This window comes from Capsicum annuum, chromosome 5 (assembly GCF_002878395.1).
Source record: "Capsicum annuum cultivar UCD-10X-F1 chromosome 5, UCD10Xv1.1, whole genome shotgun sequence".
In the NCBI taxonomy this organism is placed as follows: Eukaryota; Viridiplantae; Streptophyta; class Magnoliopsida; order Solanales; family Solanaceae; genus Capsicum; species Capsicum annuum.
This window is the reverse complement of record NC_061115.1, coordinates 54,850,673-54,869,301: the sequence shown is the minus strand read 5'-3', so window position 1 is coordinate 54,869,301 and position 18,629 is coordinate 54,850,673. Positions and strand designations below refer to the sequence as shown.

Here is an 18,629-nt window from a genome sequence, read left to right as displayed (position 1 = left end):
TTTTTTATAATTTTTCCTTCTTTTATTTGGTTTAAAATAATTTGGTATACGAAATTCAAATATCCAAATAATTTGGACTCGTGCGTTGGATAGGCCCACTATGGGGGTTAAAGGCTCCCCTACCAAGAAATCTCTCAATTCTCTAAGCTCAAACTCAGAACCTATAGCTAAGGGTGGAGAAATTCCAACTATTTCACATCATACCTTGATGGTAGACCAGAGCTATCTTAGCTTGAAAGTACATAACCAATAATTTTACAATGTATACTACTATCAAAAATCTGTCAGAGAGGCTAGATGTGTCCCACCTCATATACAAAGGGCAACTCTGTTTATTCGAAATTATCTGCTTTTACTTTTGGTAAAGCCAGTTCTTAGAAATTTGAACCGCTCAGACTCAGTTGTTCTTCCCTTTCGGCCAAAGCAGTTGCTTAAAAACTTAATACCAATCATAGACTCTTCTTTTAGCTAACAGCCCTTGAGGGGACAATGCGACAACACTCTTCCAATTTAAAAAATTAAAAGTACAAAAGAAAGGGCAGCCTAGTACACTAAAGTTCCCGCTATGCACTGGATGTAAGCAAGGGCTAGACTAAAGGGGTCTTTTGTACGCAACCTCAACTTGCATTTCTGCTAGAGGCTTTTTCCACGACTTGAACCTGTGACCTAATCACATGGCAACAACTCTACCAGTAGCATGATTTAAGAGTTCCTAGCCCTACACCCTCACATGCAAAGTAGACAATTTGGATGGGAATAATAAAATCCAGCTGCAATGGGAAGGGCAAATATCAAGTGCCTGAATATAGAACTGAAAATTTAAATTTTGCAACACTTACAACACACGATCCATAAAATTTTTATTCTGGAAAAGGTCCTGCAAACTTAGGCAGCACAAACAAGGCATCTACCAACAACCTAATGATAAAGAACTCCGGTTCGCTACACTTTTCAACTGTAATACCTAATCTAGGAAGAGAACATGTACAGCTAAATTGTAATTGGTATTTACAAGAGGGCTGGTTATCCGAAATAACACAAAGGAATAAAGAATGGAGTTGCTGCAGAAACTCATTGCTGTTTTTTCCTCATTGTACTATGTAATTGCCATGACCATGCAGCCAAAATCAACACAAGGCCAAAGCCGATGCATGTCCAGAAAATTACTAACCACTTGGGCATGGGGTCAGGAAACAATCCTGAAGGACAGCAAAAAAGGATGAGATTAACTGTTAATACACAAACCGATGAGACACACCAAAATGAGAACTCAGAATGAAGCGGAGTACAAACCATGTCCGAACTTGACGCAGATTAGGAGTTCAACAATGCAGATAGCTAGTGCAAGCCAGCAAAATGCTCCCACTTTTTTTACTGGTTTCCTGCGTATAATTGTGGAGTATCAGGAAAAAGTGAAGTCACATAGATAACAGAAGTCGGGCAATGGAAGAAAAATATACTGCAATTCACAATTCTTGTAATAAAATAGGTAGGAAATACCTGTCCTGTAGGTAATTGTTGTACTCTCGAATGGTAGGTATTGCAAGTAGCCACCACAGGACCAACCTATACACTATCAGAGGGTTTCTGGGAGGAATCCAAAGACAGAACTTCAAAAAGAATGTATTCAATTCCACTGTCAAGAAAATAACACAGAGACTGAGAACTTGAAGGAATCGCCAGGGACCAAGGAGGGGATGCCATTCATCTTTATCCCAATGTGCAGGTGTAAATTGACCAAGTGTTCGCTTGACCTACAAAACCCAAAGGTGTAACTGTCTAATGTCTAATAATAAACCGTTCATACGACTATCAAACTATAATGTTCATGTTCTTCCTAGGTTTGAAAAATTTGTAGTGCTGAAGTCAAATATAGATTATGCCACAACAGAGAATTAGTGAGCAAACAGAGACTCCACAATAACCATCTCATATACTCTATAGTGGCGGGATTGTGCCAGAAGCTCCATGTACCTAATTAGAACTACTAGCATAGTGATGTCAAAATCATTCAATCAATCAACTACATCTCAATTCCAAACTAGTTGGTGAATGAATTTGAAGTCCAGAACATAGATTAACTAAATGTGAGACATTCTCGCAGATATTGATCCAGAATCTAACTACAAGAATTTGAAAGCCTAAGTACAGCTCAATACGCGCATAACATCCTGCAAGGAGTTATACAACTAAATTCAATCCTCTTTCTATGGAGTTGGTCTAGGCAGGGGGGGGGGGGGGGGCAATTGGGCGGGTCAAAACGGGTCAAGACCCAATCTGACTCAAATTTGTTTGGGTCAAAATAGGTTAGGTAAAAAAGGTTATAACCCATCCGTCCAATTTTTACTAAGTTTATTTGTTCTTTTATAAATTTTATTACGGAATAAAATTATTTTTTTCTTTATTATGGCTATATGTAACATATCAAATAAAAAAAATATTTTTTTGAAATATTTTAACAAGATCTCTCAAAAATCAATTTGGGTTATATATCAACCCAATTTTAATGGATTGAAATGGGTTGAGCTAATAAATGGGCGGGTTAATAACCAACCCAAACTTGAACGGGTTGGGGGGGTTGGATGGATTGGGTTTGATTTTGCCACCCCTAGTCATAACTATAGGTCACTTAAAGTATCATTTAAAATATCCTATGCAGTGGGATTAAATATTCAGCAATAATTAAAGATTTCATGACTTCCTCACTGGTTTGAGAAAGATGGACATAGAAAGCAAACACCTGACAACGACAAATTCTCCCTGAACATTGTGTGTTCTAACTCATGATGGATGTCAAATCCGACAATCACAACCACCTACCCTTTAGAAGGTGATATATTTCCATTATATTGGTAGTTAACAATCACGGCTGATTCCCCTGAGCAGGATAATTACAGGGTGAAGAGGCAATCAGCAACAGCAAATTCAATCAAACTGAATGTAAACATCTCTCACTGCCATTTGGACCCTTCTACTAGCAAAAACGAACAATAGCAAATTATCTTCACAACTAGCTGCAATTACGGAGTTCAAACTCCACCACGAGACATTTTGTCAGTGTCATCAACAAACTGCTAACATGTTGCGGCATGACCATGTCTACATGCCAAAAGCATCAAATATATTATGTCAATTATATATTAGTTGTTTTCTTTATTTCGGTTATCATATTATCTGCTGTTGCTACTATTTTTTTAACCATTATTTTCAATATGGCTTCTTCTCTACTTTATTTCTCTCATACCAGTTTTGAAATATTTTACTTGAGCCAAGGGTCTATCAGAAACAACCTCTCTACCTTCACAAGGTAGGGGTAAAGGCTGCATATACACCACCCTCCCCAGACCCCACCTGTGGGATTTCACTGGATATGTTGTTGTAATTATCTTTAGGAGTAGAGAAAGAACATGCAAACAAGCAAATCCACTAACAGTCAAACCAGACAGAAGATTTTTACAATCAACGTATACATTTGAAGGGACAGACCTTGCCCATAATATTTGGCTGCCGGCTTATACCAACCCACTCATATGTTCTTCCGTCAAAATATCGAACAGTACGCATTCCAGCCCAGATGCCTAAAGGAAACCAAAAAGGTAAAGAACAAAACAAAAGAAACCATAACCAGACATAAAATAGATAGCTAAGCAGAGAATAAAGTTAATAATTGTTTCTTGCCACCACCACTTGTAATTTCACTTGAGATGCAAGTATCATTGTAACTTCACTTGAGATGCAAGTATCATGTTGATTGCACGTTAGTATAACAGCATCTACAAGCCTGGACGCCATCAACTGGCATCTCAATTTTTTAGTCTTATTTTTCTCAAGTTTTCAAACTGGTTCCAGAAATTTGGCTACAGAAATGGCACTAAATGTACCAATTGATCCCTAATTCAATAACAGGAGTCCATAATATAATCATCCAATAATTATTGAATCTCATCATTGTTCAGATGTAGAACGATCTTATGCGTGTTTTATAAAGCTATCAATGAGTTCTAGTAGTATATATGTTTATATACAACACTATGCAGTACACACACACAACACATGCATAATTTGTTATATACAACACTATGCACACACAACAACAAAAAACCCAGTGTAACTACGCACACATGTACAAATAAATTTAAATCATCCCAAAATTGAGTCATGTCCCAATAACTTCCAAAACTTTTGTATAGTACATGTGCACTTTCATCTCATACCAAACATTGGAATACATCTCGGTGCCGCTAGTACCAACAGAATTCATCTCTCATACTAGACATCATTCACAAAGAGCCATTACCTTGGTAATCTTTGTTGTTAAAGAATTTTGGTCCAAATAGCACAGCAAAGGACTGCATTCACATAACAATACAGACATTTAACTAAGCTCTCAAGTTTGCTCACAAGAGCATTTAAAGACAACAAAGGTGATGTTCTCCGTCTCATGGCTATATTTCTGCCAACCAAGATGGCAAGATCTTTTACCTCTATGTTCAAAACTATTCCTAAATTGACTCGAGTCCTAAAAATATTCAAAACTTTCATATAGTAGATTGTCCACCTTCATCTTTTTTCCAAACACTAGAATCCATGACCATGACCCAATCACTAGCATAACTTCATTCCTCATACGCAGATCATTCACAACGAGGCATTAACTTGGTCATCTTTACTGAACAACAATTCATAGTCATCTTCTATTAAAATAATTTTGAACCAAGTAGAATGTTAATTCGCACCAATTAGAATGTTAACCTTACGACCTACAATGTAGTAGGTACAAGAAAGAGACTGCATGCACGTGATAACATAGTTATCTCACCTGTCCTACATTGCTTTGCTTCAGATAAACACAGGCGCACTCTAAGAAACTAATGTAAAATATGCTCCATATCATGACTTCATGACTATTCTTCTACCAACCAAATTCTCATTACCACATTATGTTAACTATTTTTACTGCAGCGAACTCCACAGTGTACCTTAGATATCCTCCATTCGCCAAAGACCAGTTAAGATAAGCTAAACCAGAAGTTATATAGATGTCTAACAAACAGATAATTATAAGACATAACAAATCATATGTTAGCTTGATGCCCAAAATTAGGTTTTCTTCCCCATACTAAACATTTATCGCAGCAGCCAGAGCTGCAATATAAGATGAGCTCTTCCGGTTGAGAAACTACCCATCTATCCATTGACTCACATTTTTTTATACCATCATTCTGCCGCATTTAACCTACGCCCATTACAAGCTGTCTTTACATCTATGGACCAATGCCAAGCCATTTCCATCTCTACCATTTTGGTAGAATAGATTATCAGATTTGATACTGACAGCCTTCCATATTAGGGAGGAAGAACGAGATGGAGAAAGGTAACATGTAGAAAAAGTTGCATGACCCAAATAGTGCAGGAATTAACCGTGTCTCAAAAATCTTACAACGGGGGAAATATGGAGCTTTGACAAATTTGACACATTATACTTAGGCAATTTTATCTCAATCATTAAATGGTTTCACACACTGAACTTTGACAAATTTATTTGACAAGATTTGTTAAATTTGACAAGGTTCCAGCGCTAGTGTGAACATTTGAAAAAGGATAACACTTCTTTGAGATGAAATGTCAAAGGTAATAAATTTGCAATTGAAATCTTTGACAACCATTAAATGGTTTCACACGTTAAACTTTGACATTTGCATAATAATGATGTCACCGATACATTTGCATAATGATAATGTCACTGATGACATCAAGAGAAAGAATTCACTCCTATAAATAGGCGCACTTAATTAATTTGTAAAACACACCTCTCACTTGCCTTCTCATCTTTTAAGGTATGTGAATCTTTCTTTATCTCTTGTAGTATTTCACTTCTATTCTTTTGGAGTGAAATAAAATTTGGTTGGTTGTATCCGAGGAGTAGACAGAAAACAATGTTTTGCTGAACCTCATAAATTTATGGTGTTCTCTTATTTACTATTTATATAGCTACATTTAGATATAGTAGTTGCGACTTAATCGTTCCCTAGGTAATCGGTTTCCGCAACAATTGGTATCAGAGCCAAGGTTCTATCTGACTATGCTCTGAACTTCCACATCAGAAAAGAATTACTTTGGTCTTCGGTACTGTTAGCTAATAAATAGCATCTATAGTAGAAATGGCAGACAAGAAAACTGACGATTCCACATTGGGTGTCAATAATACATCAACGTTGGCATCTTCAGAATTGTGTCAAATGCAAAATTTGCAGGTGAAATCTTTGACAGGTAGGAACATTTAGAGATGTCGCAAGGCAAAGTTCTTGATGTCCTTTTTCAACAAGGACTGAATATTGCTATAGAAGAGAAGAAACCCAACAGCATAGGAGAAGAAGATTGGAAAATTATCAACCATGTTGCTTGTGGTATCATTCGATCTTACCTTGCAAACAAATAAAAGTACCCATACATGAAGGGAACTTCTGTAAGTAAATTAAGAAATGCATTGAAAGATAAATTCTTGAAGAAAAATGGTCAAAATGAACTCTACATGAAAAAGAGATTGTTACGCTTCATATATGTTCCTGGTACCACATATGATGCGACAGATCTGCAAAATGATGGATGAGGAGACTTTGAGCACTTTCCTGTTTTGACAAGTTTGCACCAAGGATCGACTCTTAGCTTGTTTTTATTTGCATTGGTGATGGATGCTTTTGACGCGGCGTATTCAAGAAGAGGTGTCATGGTGTATGCTATTTGTTGATGATGTTGTACTGATTGACGAGACTAGGGGTAGACTAGAGTTAATGATAATTTGGAGGTTTGAAGACAGACGCTTGAGTCTAAAGATTTTAGGTTGAGCAGGACCAAATCAGAGTATTTGGAATGTAAGTTTAGTGATTTGCCACATGAGGAGGACTTGGTCGTAGAGTTGGATTCTCAGGCCATTTCGAAGAGGGAGAGTTGCAAATATCTTGGGTCTATGATTCAGGGGAATGGTGATATTGACGAGGATGTCTCACATCATAGTGGTGCAGCGTAGTTGAAATGGCGGCTCGCCACAGGAGTCTTATGTGATAAGAAGGTATCTCCAAAGCTTAAAGGTAAGTTCTACAAAGTGGCAGTCCGACCGACTATGTTGTATGGAGCGAAGTGTTGGCCAGTTAAGAATTTTCACATCCAAAAGTTGAAGATGGCAGAGATAAAGATGTTGCGGTAGATGTGTGGACTTATCAGGAGAGATAAGGTTAGAAATGAGATTATTCAGAAGAAAGTGGGAGTGGCTTCGATAGAGGATAAGATGTGAGAAGTGAGGTTGCGCTGGTTCGGACATGTGATGAGAAGGGACGCGGACGCTCCAGTTCGGAGGTGTCAGAGGCTGGCTATGAATAGTTTTAAGCAAGGTAGAGGTAGGCAGAAGAAAATATTGGAGGGAGGTGATTAGGCAGGACATGGGGTAGTTACAAACTATGGAAGACATGATCCTTAATCGGAAGGTGTGAAGGACGCGAATTAAAATAGAAGGCTAGTGGGTAGGAGTACATTCGGAATAGTGGGATTGAGTGCTCTATTTGTTTTGGTGTTTGTAGTGTCTTTTAGCCTCTTGTTCATGGTATTTAGGTGATGTGTATGATTTAGTATAACCAATTTATAAATATTACTTTGTGGGTGTCTTGTACTCTTTAGTATTTGGCGTTGTGCCACCCCTTGTTTTGTTTGCTTTTATATTTTTGTTATATTTGTTATCTGTCCTAAGCCGGGGGTCTATGGGAAACAACATTTCTACTTCATCCGAGGTAGTGGTATGGACTGCGTATACTCTACCCTCCCCAGACCCCATTTTAAGGGGAATATACTGGGTATGTTGTTGTGGTAGTTGTACTTTAAGTGATGGAGATATGGCCTTAATGTTGCTAAGTTCACTTCTCGATGAGTTTGAGCACCTTGACACTACTCTACTTCACGGGAATGATGAAGTATCTCTCAAGGAAGATTGTTCTGCCTTTTACAGTCATGAACAAAGGAAGAGAGAAACAAAAAGATGGAGAAGGAGAAGAATTGTTTGTAAAAGGTCATTCTCAAGATCAAACAAAAACGAAGAAAGGAAAATCCAAGTCAAAAACCAAACCCAACAAAGATGAATGCGTATTTTGCCGAGAAAAAGGGCACTAGATGAAAGATTGTGCAAAGTTGAAAAACAAGGTCAAACCTAACAACAGAAAGGCTGTCATGGACTCAAATTTCGTCGATTGTGATGATACTGATTTCTCACTAGTTACAACAGAGCCATTCAAAATATCTGAAGTATGGTTAATGGACTCAGCTTGTAGCCATCATATTTGTCTCAATCGAAACTGGTTTACTGATTTACAAGAAGGAGAATGTAGAGTTATTCACACCGCAAATAATGATCCTCTTTATCGCATATGGTGTTAATTTCATCTAATTAAGGAACCATGATGGATTGAGCAGAACATTAATAGATATTTGATACGTACGAATTTAAAGAAAAAACTCATTTCGGTAGAGGCCCTAGAGTCAAAGGGGTTCGAAGTCATTGCAGATAATAGGGTGATGAAAATATGCTCCAGTATACTAGTGGTAATGATGGCAATTCGAAGAAACAATAACATGTATCACTATCAAGGTAGTACAAAAAGATTCAAAGTTCCTAGAAAGGAAAATATATAACGAGAGATTAAGTTGCAACTACTATATCTAAATGTACGAAGACACTTGATCTTTTTTCCCATTTGCTTCTCTACCATCGCCTTCCATTTGAGAAAAATTCCCAAAACTTCATATTTAGTTCTCATTGTATACACCCACACTCTTCAGGAAAAGTCATCAACAAAGGTTACAAAATCATGTTTCCCACCTAATGAAAGTGTTTTGGAAGCACCCCAAACATGAGAGTGAACATAATCCAAAATACCTTTAGTATTATAGATTGTTGTTCCAAATTTAACCCTCGTATGTTTCCTTTGACACAATGCACACAAAACTCCACGTTGAACATCTTTAATCCTTTTAGCAATCCTTGATCTGATAAAGTTTTCAAAGATTTTCCTCCAGCATACCCCAAGCACATATGTCATAGCCTGGTCATTTCTACCTCCTTCTCATCACTAGATGTTGCAGTCGCAGACCCAATAACTATTACTACCTTGATAGTGGTACATGTTATTGTTTCTTCATTATCACTAGTGTACCGGGGCATATTTTCATCATCCATTCTCTGCAATGACTTTGAACCTCTTTGACTCTAGGACCCCTTCAGAAATGGTGATTTTTTTTCAAATTCAATACGTATCGAACATCTATTAATGTTCTGCTCAATCCATCATAGTTCCTTAATCGGATGGAACCAACAACATATGTGATATGATGATCATTGTTTGAAGTATGAATAACTCCACATGCTCCTTCTTGTAAATTAGTGAACCGGTCTCGATTAGGACACATATGATATCTACAAGTTGAGTCTATTAACCATACTTTAGATCATTTGGATGGCTCTATTGTAACTAGTGAGAATTCAAGAGCAGTCACAATAAGCTACATTTGAGTCTATGATAGCCTTTTCGTTGTTAGGTTTGACCTTGTTTTTCAACAATGGACAATCTTTCTTCCGGTGCCTTTTCTCAACAAACAACACATTCATCAAAAGCGCCAGTCACATTCATTTTTGCTAGGTCTGGATTTTGACTTGGATCTTCCTTTCTTCCTTCTCGTTTGATTTTGAGAACGACTTCTTGTGAACATTGTTTCTCCTCCTTCACCACCTCTTTGTTTCTCTTCTACCTTGGTTAATAACTATGCAAGGTAGAACAAACTTCCTTGAGAGATACTTCAGCATTCCCATGAAGCTGAGTAGTTTCAAGGTGCCAAAACTCATCGGGAAGTGAACTTAGCAACATTAAAGTCATATCTCCAGCACTAAAAGTCATGTCCATATTCTGCAAATTTGTCGCCAACTTATTAAAGTTAGGGATATGGTCATTCATTGTGTACCAAAAACATATATGATGTGTAACCATCTCTTTTTCATGTAGAGTTTATTTTGACTATTTTTTTTCAAGAATTTATCTTCAAATGCATTCCACAATTTACTTGAGTTTATTTTGACTGTTTTTCTTCAAGAATTTACATTCAAATGCATTCCATAATTTACTTGCAAAAGTTTCCTTCGTGTATGGATACTTCTGTTCTCTTGCAAGGTAAGATCGAATGATACCACAAGTAATACGGTTGATAATCTTCCAATCTTCTTCACTTATGCTGTCTGGTTTCTTCTATTCTATGACAATATCTAGTCCTTATTGGAAAAGGACATCAAGAACTTTGCCTTCCCACATCCCAAAATGTCATGACCCATCAAAGATTTCAACTGCAAATTTCGCATTTAACACAATTTGATTTCAATTGCAAATTTCGCATTTAACACAATTCTTGTCATAAGCAAAGATGCCAACGATGATGTATTATTGACACCCGATGTGGAATCTTCAACTTTCTTACCTGTCATTTCTACTACAAATACTATTTATTAGCTAACAGTACCAAAGATCAAAGTACTTTTATGATGTGAAAGTTCAGACTGTGCAACCACAGAGCATACTCTGTAGAACCTTGGTTCGGATACCAATTATTGTGGAAGTCAAATATATAAAGAGTGATTAAGTTGCAACTACTATATCTAAAGGTAGCTATATAAAGAGTAAATGAGACAACAATAAGATGACACTAGAAATTTACAAGGCTCGGCAAAACTTTGCTTTCTTCCTACTCCTCGGACACAACCAACCAAATTTTATTTCACTCAAAAAAAAATCAAGTGAAATATTACAAAAAAAAAAGGAGATTCAAATGTCTTAAAAGTGAGAGATGTGATTTACAAATGAACTAAGTGTTGTATTTATAGGAGTGAATTCTTCCTCATGATGTCATCAGTGACATCATCATTATCCAAATATCAAAGCTCAACGTGTGAAACCATTTAATGATTGTCAAAGATTTCAACTACAAATTTATTACCTTTGACATTTTATCCCAAAGAAGAATTATTCTTTTTCCAATGTTCCCACTAATTCTAGAATCTTGTCAAATTTAACAAATGGAGCATGTGCATGATAGACTTTAACAATCTAAAGGTACTTCATAAACTTTGGCAAAATTGGCCCCAAATAAATGGGAACACTGCAAATAGATGCATAACTAATTCCACGATGATTTGGTATAGAAGGGTGGAATTGAAGAACCAAACAAATAGGACAACTATACTATCTTAATGCATGTAACATTATAGTAGGGCGATAAATATTCATCAGATAAATAATGGAGCATATGACATAAATTGACATAAGAATGTACAATTATCTCCGTATCAGTGTTGTAAAAGGCGAGCGCCTCGTCGCCAATGGAGAATGGTGAGACGAGGCTATATCGCCTCTTCAGTCCATGGCGTGGAGAAAATCAAAAGGCGACGCCTTTGCAAGAAAGGCGACGTGGCGAGGCGAGGCGGGGCGGCAAGAAAGGCGATGCCTTTTAATTGTTTTTAAAAAAATTAGGGTTTTAGGTATGTAAGCTAATTTTAGGGTTTATTTACACATTTTAACACTACCAACTTACAAATTGGTGACTGCGGCTGCTACCATTCATCTCACAAGTTTGATTCCACCAACCAGCGACGAACTCCGGCGACTTCCGAAACTCCGGTAAGCAGTGATTTCTATTTCTTTTTTCTTCTTTCTTCTTCTTCTTCTAAATCCAGCGACTGGATATGTCTTTTGGTGCTGTTATTTTTTTTCTTCCTCTTTTTATCTTCTTTTCTTCTATTTTTCGGCGGCCGGCACTGTAATAGTGAACTTGTGACTGTTACAGTGTTACTATTATAACCAGTGGAGGCCACTGTCCTTAACTCTTTATTCCTTAATAGTTGATTCTTATAACTTATTATGTAATTTTTTTTATTAACTTAAGAATTAAGGAATAAATGATAATATTAATATACTAATTAAATTATTTGATCATTAACAGCTTTCAATTTCAATGGCATCCCAATTTACTAGTAGCAAACAAAAGGACATAGTATGGAATTATGATACACAAGGACCGACAAAAGATGCGGTGATTTGTAATTTTTGAAGAAGAATAGACTTGTTTTATGGATATTGAATTGTTGAGTCATTTAGTTCTAGACTTTTAGTATCTATCTACTATATAGTTTTAATTCTTGACTTGAAATATTTCCTAATATATTAGTGTTATTGAAATTTTGATCATTTATAAATTATTTTAATTTTTTATATTAATTGTTGTCGTACATTCAAAAGGTGCTCGCCTCGCCGCGTGGCGGGGCCTTGTCGCCTTTCGCCGTCCAAAACACTGCTCCGTATCATAAATGACCAAGAAAATGGCTTCAAGTTTCTCACCAAACCAGTTGCAGATGAATATATCCAGAATAATGCTATCCCACCAGCACTCATTAAAATTTGGTAACATGTGCCGGAAAGTAAGCTGAAAAAATAGCAGTGTACAGATAAGTTATAACAAATGAAAATCAGTTAACCACTTGCCTAAAATAAAATGGTTATATTTTAAAATGAACAGCCGCTGCTTAAAGCAGTTGAAAGAAGCCATTAAGGATCTGACCTCCATCAACTCAAACCCGATAGATAATACCCATAAAAGAGGCTGATTACGTATCATGATGGCCTTGCCCCACCACCCTAAGATATGAGCCAGAACAAACTCATCGAACAGTGTGTCCTACAAAGCAATACACCACTCAGAGTGATCTCAAAGTCCAACTATTACATTTAGCAGGCTCAATTGATAATGCTAAATAAAACTAAACAAATAAAATAAGATGAAAGAGGTAAGAAGAGTGCAGGGAGAAATCATACATAAACATTCTTAAACCTGTTCGTGGGATTTTCAGGTGCATAGAGTCTGCAATCAGCACCATAAGATCTTTCAGGAAGTTCTGCATAGCAAGTCAAATTGGTCTTAGCTATGTTACAAAGCATAACATGCAAAACATATGGATGGAATGGACCTGCATGAAAGAACCACCAAAACAATCTACAAGGAGTAAACCAAAATTCTTACCAATGCCAAGATTAGGATGAAGAAACGTCATAAACTGGCGAGCATCATCGCGCCTCTGAGAAAATAAAGGAACAAAGCTATCATATTCAGAATATAATTAAATGGCTGCAATAATACATGAATAAATATCATCAGAACACAAATTTAAGAAACTATAGCTACTGGATTGTTAACATGAAGGTAAGAGGAAAAAACCTCTGCTAACCAACCCACCTGAAAAAGTAGAAATGTCAAAGCAACAAGATAAATAACAGCCATTCCATGAACCAAGCGCCAAATGGCAGGATGTGGTCTAATAAGTACCCTGCAACAAAGAACTCAAAGTATAAGTGGGTAGAAAGTTATTGCCACAAACTCCACATAAATTTGCTCATGGAAGTCCACAAGAAGGAAATAAGGTGAATTCTCAACCACACATTCAAAGCTAGAAGAAACTAAAAATTCAAGTTAATTTGTAATTGGCGAAATGCTCTAGGGACACTTGTACTTGTCCTGATTTGTAAAGTCAACACTTCTACTTACACTTTTGTTATCTGGACCCTTTAACCTTCAAACAAAAATATTTTAAAAACTTTTGCCCATCAAAACATAACATTTTAAACCTTTTTTTCATCCAACTAATATGAGTGCAATACATTCACCGATACGTGGCATGCCATGTCATTTTTCAATGACATGTAGGAAATTAAATATTCAAAATATATATAATATTTAAGAAGAAAAAACTCCCCCACCCCATCCCTACCCCCGCCCACTCATTTGTTCAAAAAAAATTATTTATAATTATATTTGGGACCTATCAAAATAATATAAAAAATGTCAATTCTATATTTTCTTACAAAAAATTTGTTCAATAATATAAAAAAAAATTATGTTTGAATATTTCAATAATCAACAATCAAAAAATAATATTCAAAACTCACCCACCCCCTCAATGATCAAACAAAATAATATTCAATAATCTAAAAAAATTGATCAAAATAATTGCTACTATCAAAATAATTTGTTCAATTTTTGGGACAATTCTTGAATTTGAAACTTCTTTTGTGTGAAAATGTTTTTTTTGGGGTGCGGGGGAACTGGTGGGGGTGGGGAGAGGGGCTGGGGGACGGGGGGAGAGGGGTGGGGAATGGGCTGGTGCAGGGGGTTGGGGGGGGGGGGGGGGGGGGTCAATGAAGAAGAGGGCGCAAATTTTATTTTATTTTTAAGTTTACAATTATTTTAAAAAAAATATTTTAAAGGCAAAAAAATTGGCCTCACTCGCTGAAAAGCACATGTAAAACACACGCTTTACCAAATCATCAAGTTAATGTCACATATACAAAAAGGGTTCAAAAAAATCATTTTAATAGGTTAAAGGGTTCAGATGACAAAAGTGTAAGTAGAAGTGTCTACTTTACAAACCAGGACAAGTACAAGTGTCCACCAAAGTATTTCGCCTTTATAATTACATGGTCAAAAAGGTCCAACAAATTCAAGTTCAAAGATCAATGTAATTTTTTAAGAACACGACTTCCTGGACTCGCCTAGTTAAAAGTGAGTAAAAGAAGCTCCATAAAGAATCCTGTAAAAATGAAGAGAGAACATCATAGCAAATTATAAATGTGCTCCTGTATCTGAATTTGGTGGGCAAACCCTCACTGCTTGCATAGTGAACAACGCAGACATTTATACCAGTAACCACTAACTCCTTTTTAAGGCAAGTAACAACCAAACAGTCAACACAAAAATACCAAAAACTATCCAACTGTTCATTCTTAGACAAACAAAATGTGGAAACAACTTACGTTGAAGGGGCTTGCAGCAAAGAGTAGGCAAGATAAACAGCAACCATTGCCCAAACGCCCCTAATGGATGAAAAACAAAAACAATTACTTCAATTTCTCACACATAATTAAAAAATGATTGGATAAAAACATGCTTAAAATGTACACCTTTTCACAGAAGTAGTAACATCACCGTAGGAGGTAGTTTGCGGTTCAAGAGCTCCACTTGCCCAGCTGCAATAGTGATTACATAAGCAAGTCAAAACATACAAACACTAAGTTCATTTCTAACACTAAATCACATTATCTTTAAAAACTTCGGAAATTTTAGGGGAAAGTAAGAAAGGGACAGGATTCATAGCCCAAGGGTATTACATGTTTTGGCTCTAACACAATAAACTCAATAAAGCCAACTCTATAAAACCACAGAGCAACAGATAAAGGCAAGGTTTTATCTTCTCCAGAATTTTGGTAAAGAAAGAGAGTTAAATACACAAACACCACTTTCTAGTTTCCTCAAAGAAGAGAACTGCCAAATGGCACTTATCGAAGAAAAAGAAAAAAGTGAATAAATTTTTCCTTCGTCTTTGACATGTCATATGATGTGCTCTGGAGGTCGGACTGATTTAAGTACCAAAAACTACTCTAACTAGAAAGAGACAACAGTGTCAACAAAGTGAACAGAACCCTGAAAATATGAACTTACAGAATAACATTGGCAATTAGAATTCAGAAACCAAGGACCACCACAAAATGACTCAACTATATCCACTATGAATCTTTTTTATCAAACATTTGATTAAACTTATCTAGATATTTCTCTTTTCCTTTTCTGCATTGAATGGGAAGGGGGTAAAGTAGATTGCTGTAACTCAGGAACAATGAGACCCAAGGTTCCATTTTCTATACAAAATTACAGCTCAATTACTGATCTATAAATCTGATGATTATTGGAACATCAAAAAGGTAAGTTGAGGTCAGTAACAGAAGCAGCAATACATAGAAAAATAATTGCACGACTACCAACAGATCTTAGGGAATTCAAAATGCAAGCAATGCAAGTTGACGTTGAAAACTGTGGAGGATTAATACAACTAGATCCTATGTAAAATACAAGAGAAGTTCTGGAAAGCAATCTTACTATTTTTAAATACTAAATAGGTGTCCTGCAGATCAGTAATAATCAGATAACTAACAGAAACTTGGATCAACAAACTGTATATAAGTTTTGTTTGTCGCAGACATGTTACCCTCAAAATTCATTTGCGCAGGCAACACTTTCTATATGGATTATAAGCGCTCTGGTTCAGTCAAATGGGGGGTTTTGAAGAGCAGGGCTGCTAGTATATTGATTGCTTTTATTTCATCATTTCTGTTTTGTGAATCGTAACAGTGCTTTTCTTCGTCAGTTCTACTTCATTTATGATAAATGACTTGGGACAACCAAACCAGACAGAGAGCTGAAACCCAGGAACAGAAGTGGTCATATATCCATTTCATGAGAAATTATAGGCTCCAAATGCAAGCCCTCAGATAAGAGGATGGAAAATAAATAAGCATCAAGCTTTTGTAGTTAACTTCTTGCTAGATTAATATCCAAAAAGCATGCAGATAATTAAACTTGATGAAACAGGATTCAAGATGAACAGTAAGAAAACGTTCAAGAGCTTCCTCAAATTTGAAAAATCAGTCACAAGAAAGAACTAATATCAAAAATTTATAAACAATGATCTATAGATCCTGTTGACTAAGCAACTTACATGAGGAAACATGCACCAATAAGCAACAACGTGATAGTACGAGGTCTGTATGCCCAAGCAGTCCATGGATCCAGCTCCTCATGTATACTCAGCGAGCTATGATTACCATTTTGAATGGTAACGAGATTCCCTTTGTTACCCTTTCTGTAGCCATTAGGTTCCATATGCCTGACCTCACAAAATTCAACTCCTTCAACCCCTTCACTGCACAAAAAGATAAATCGTTCCAGAAAAACATGTCAATATAGAAGATTCAGGTGCAGCTAACGGAAAATCCAACAACATAGCAATAAACATCACAAGAAAAGGGCATCCTTATTGACCTAAGGCTCGTATCTTAATGCAGTCCCGAGTAATACCTTCCTAGACAATTACATAATCCAGAATAAGCAGTCCCTAACAAACTAACAAAGGTGATGATACAAGTGATTGGAAGAGGGAAAAACAGAGAGAAAAACAATCTGAAAGAATCCAACGAAGTAAAGATTAAAAAAAAAATTGGCTGGGCTTGGGAGGAGGGGGGAATCAACATGGAACCCTTTGCTCCTACATCGTTTTGGCTTTCTTCTGCACATACCTGCCTCTAAAAAGGCAGAAGCATAAAATTAAACAGCAACCACAAAATTAACATAAATATATGGTTTGTTTTGTTATGTGAGTCCTTTTCTTCATCTTCTATCAGTAACAAAAATCTTAGGTAAAACAAGTAAAACAAAAATAAACTAAATGTGATCCATAATGGTAACAGCAAATAAGCAAAATGCAACATACCCCACAAAACACAATAGTTCACTTTAATACAAAAATCAAGAGAAATTAATGAAATTGGCTATTACAGAACCGTCACAATCATAAAAACAGCAAATCACTAACGATAACAATTGCAGACAAACCAACTCCATAAGTACATTCTTTAATAAAACCGCAAACAACTATTGATGTAACAATATCAATCTAATAAAATTCAACACATTTGCCAACACTTGCAACACAAAAAGCCCAAAAGCAACAGAAAGATAGAACACTTAATCATCTTCATTAAGTTGATGAGCCACTCAGGTGTTAGTGAAGTAATGAAAAAGGGGTGTTCAGCTAAGTTGATCGGACACTCCAAAAGTGTGGTCGCGCCGTGTCGGATCCTCCAAAAAGGCACTACTTTTGAAGGATCTGGCACACACCGATGACATTTTTGAAGAGTCTGAGCAACAAAGGTGTTCAGATAACAATAGAAAATTACAAACTGAAGAAAATAACAAGAACCCAAAATTCAACACACTCTCACAAAGTAACTTAAAGGGTGCATGTCAATCACAACTTCCCAAAAATGGCAAGAAATAACTTAATATAACAGCTAAAGAGAGAAAACTCAATACTCAGATACAGCATTAAATGCCAATACTGCATAGTCAATCACCCCCTCTTTATATACTCTCTCTTTCTGACACATTTATTGTCCTGATAGTCAAACAACTCAATATTTCACTACAATTTCATCAAATGTATTTTTATAACTATGGGTATCCGTGTCAACTTGTATGCACATGACTAATTCCACGAGATACACGACACTTTCCATCGGTATCATGTACTAGCTAACTTAGTCCATCAAGGCTAGAATAGATGAGAAAAAATCAGCTAGTATATTTGTCTCGATTGGAAATTAAACCTAGACCTCATGGTGCACAGACCACTAGATCATACTTGGGTGCTACAATATCGACAAGTATTTTCTTTTTTATAACCATAGTGTTCGGGCCAACTTACGCGCATAGCTACTAATTTCACGCGACACTGGCACCTTCCGCAAATAACATGTTATTCTATCCACCAAGGATAGAGAGATGGAAAGAAACCACCTAGTGTGTTTTTATTTATTGGAAATTGAACCTGAAGGGAGTGTTGGCCAGTTAAGAACTCCCACACCCAAAGAATGAAGGTGGCAGAAATGCGGATGTTGCGCTGGATGTGTGGACTGACCCGAAGGGATAGAGCTCGGAATGAGACT

The 18,629-nt window shown here is 36.4% G+C and overlaps 1 protein-coding gene across 9 annotated transcripts in view; it reads right to left on the bottom strand.

The window, feature by feature from the left end:
- Nucleotides 1–776: 776 nt before the first annotated feature.
- Nucleotides 777–18,629, bottom strand: part of LOC107870662 (CDP-diacylglycerol--serine O-phosphatidyltransferase 1) — a 19,855-nt gene continuing 2,002 nt past the window's right edge. For 4 of the 9 annotated variants that reach the window (XM_016717255.2, XM_047413026.1, XM_047413025.1 and 1 more), the window contains exons 2-13: nt 16,625–16,828; nt 15,033–15,098; nt 14,886–14,945; nt 13,312–13,402; nt 13,099–13,153; nt 12,894–12,973; nt 12,640–12,756; nt 12,312–12,504; nt 3,487–3,578; nt 1,501–1,754; nt 1,294–1,382; nt 777–1,199 (exon numbers count right to left, since the gene is read on the bottom strand). In XM_016717255.2, the coding sequence (XP_016572741.2) occupies nt 1,072–1,199; nt 1,294–1,382; nt 1,501–1,754; nt 3,487–3,578; nt 12,312–12,504; nt 12,640–12,756; nt 12,894–12,973; nt 13,099–13,153; nt 13,312–13,402; nt 14,886–14,945; nt 15,033–15,098; nt 16,625–16,788 (1,389 nt within the window). In that variant the 5' untranslated portion in view covers nt 16,789–16,828 and the 3' untranslated portion in view covers nt 777–1,071. Of the gene's footprint in view, nt 1,200–1,293; nt 1,383–1,500; nt 1,755–3,486; nt 3,579–12,311; nt 12,505–12,563; nt 12,757–12,893; nt 12,974–13,098; nt 13,154–13,311; nt 13,403–14,885; nt 14,946–15,032; nt 15,099–16,624; nt 16,829–18,629 lie in introns of all 9 variants that reach the window. The other 5 variants (XM_016717257.2, XM_047413027.1, XM_047413028.1 and 2 more) reach the window with 2 other exon arrangements.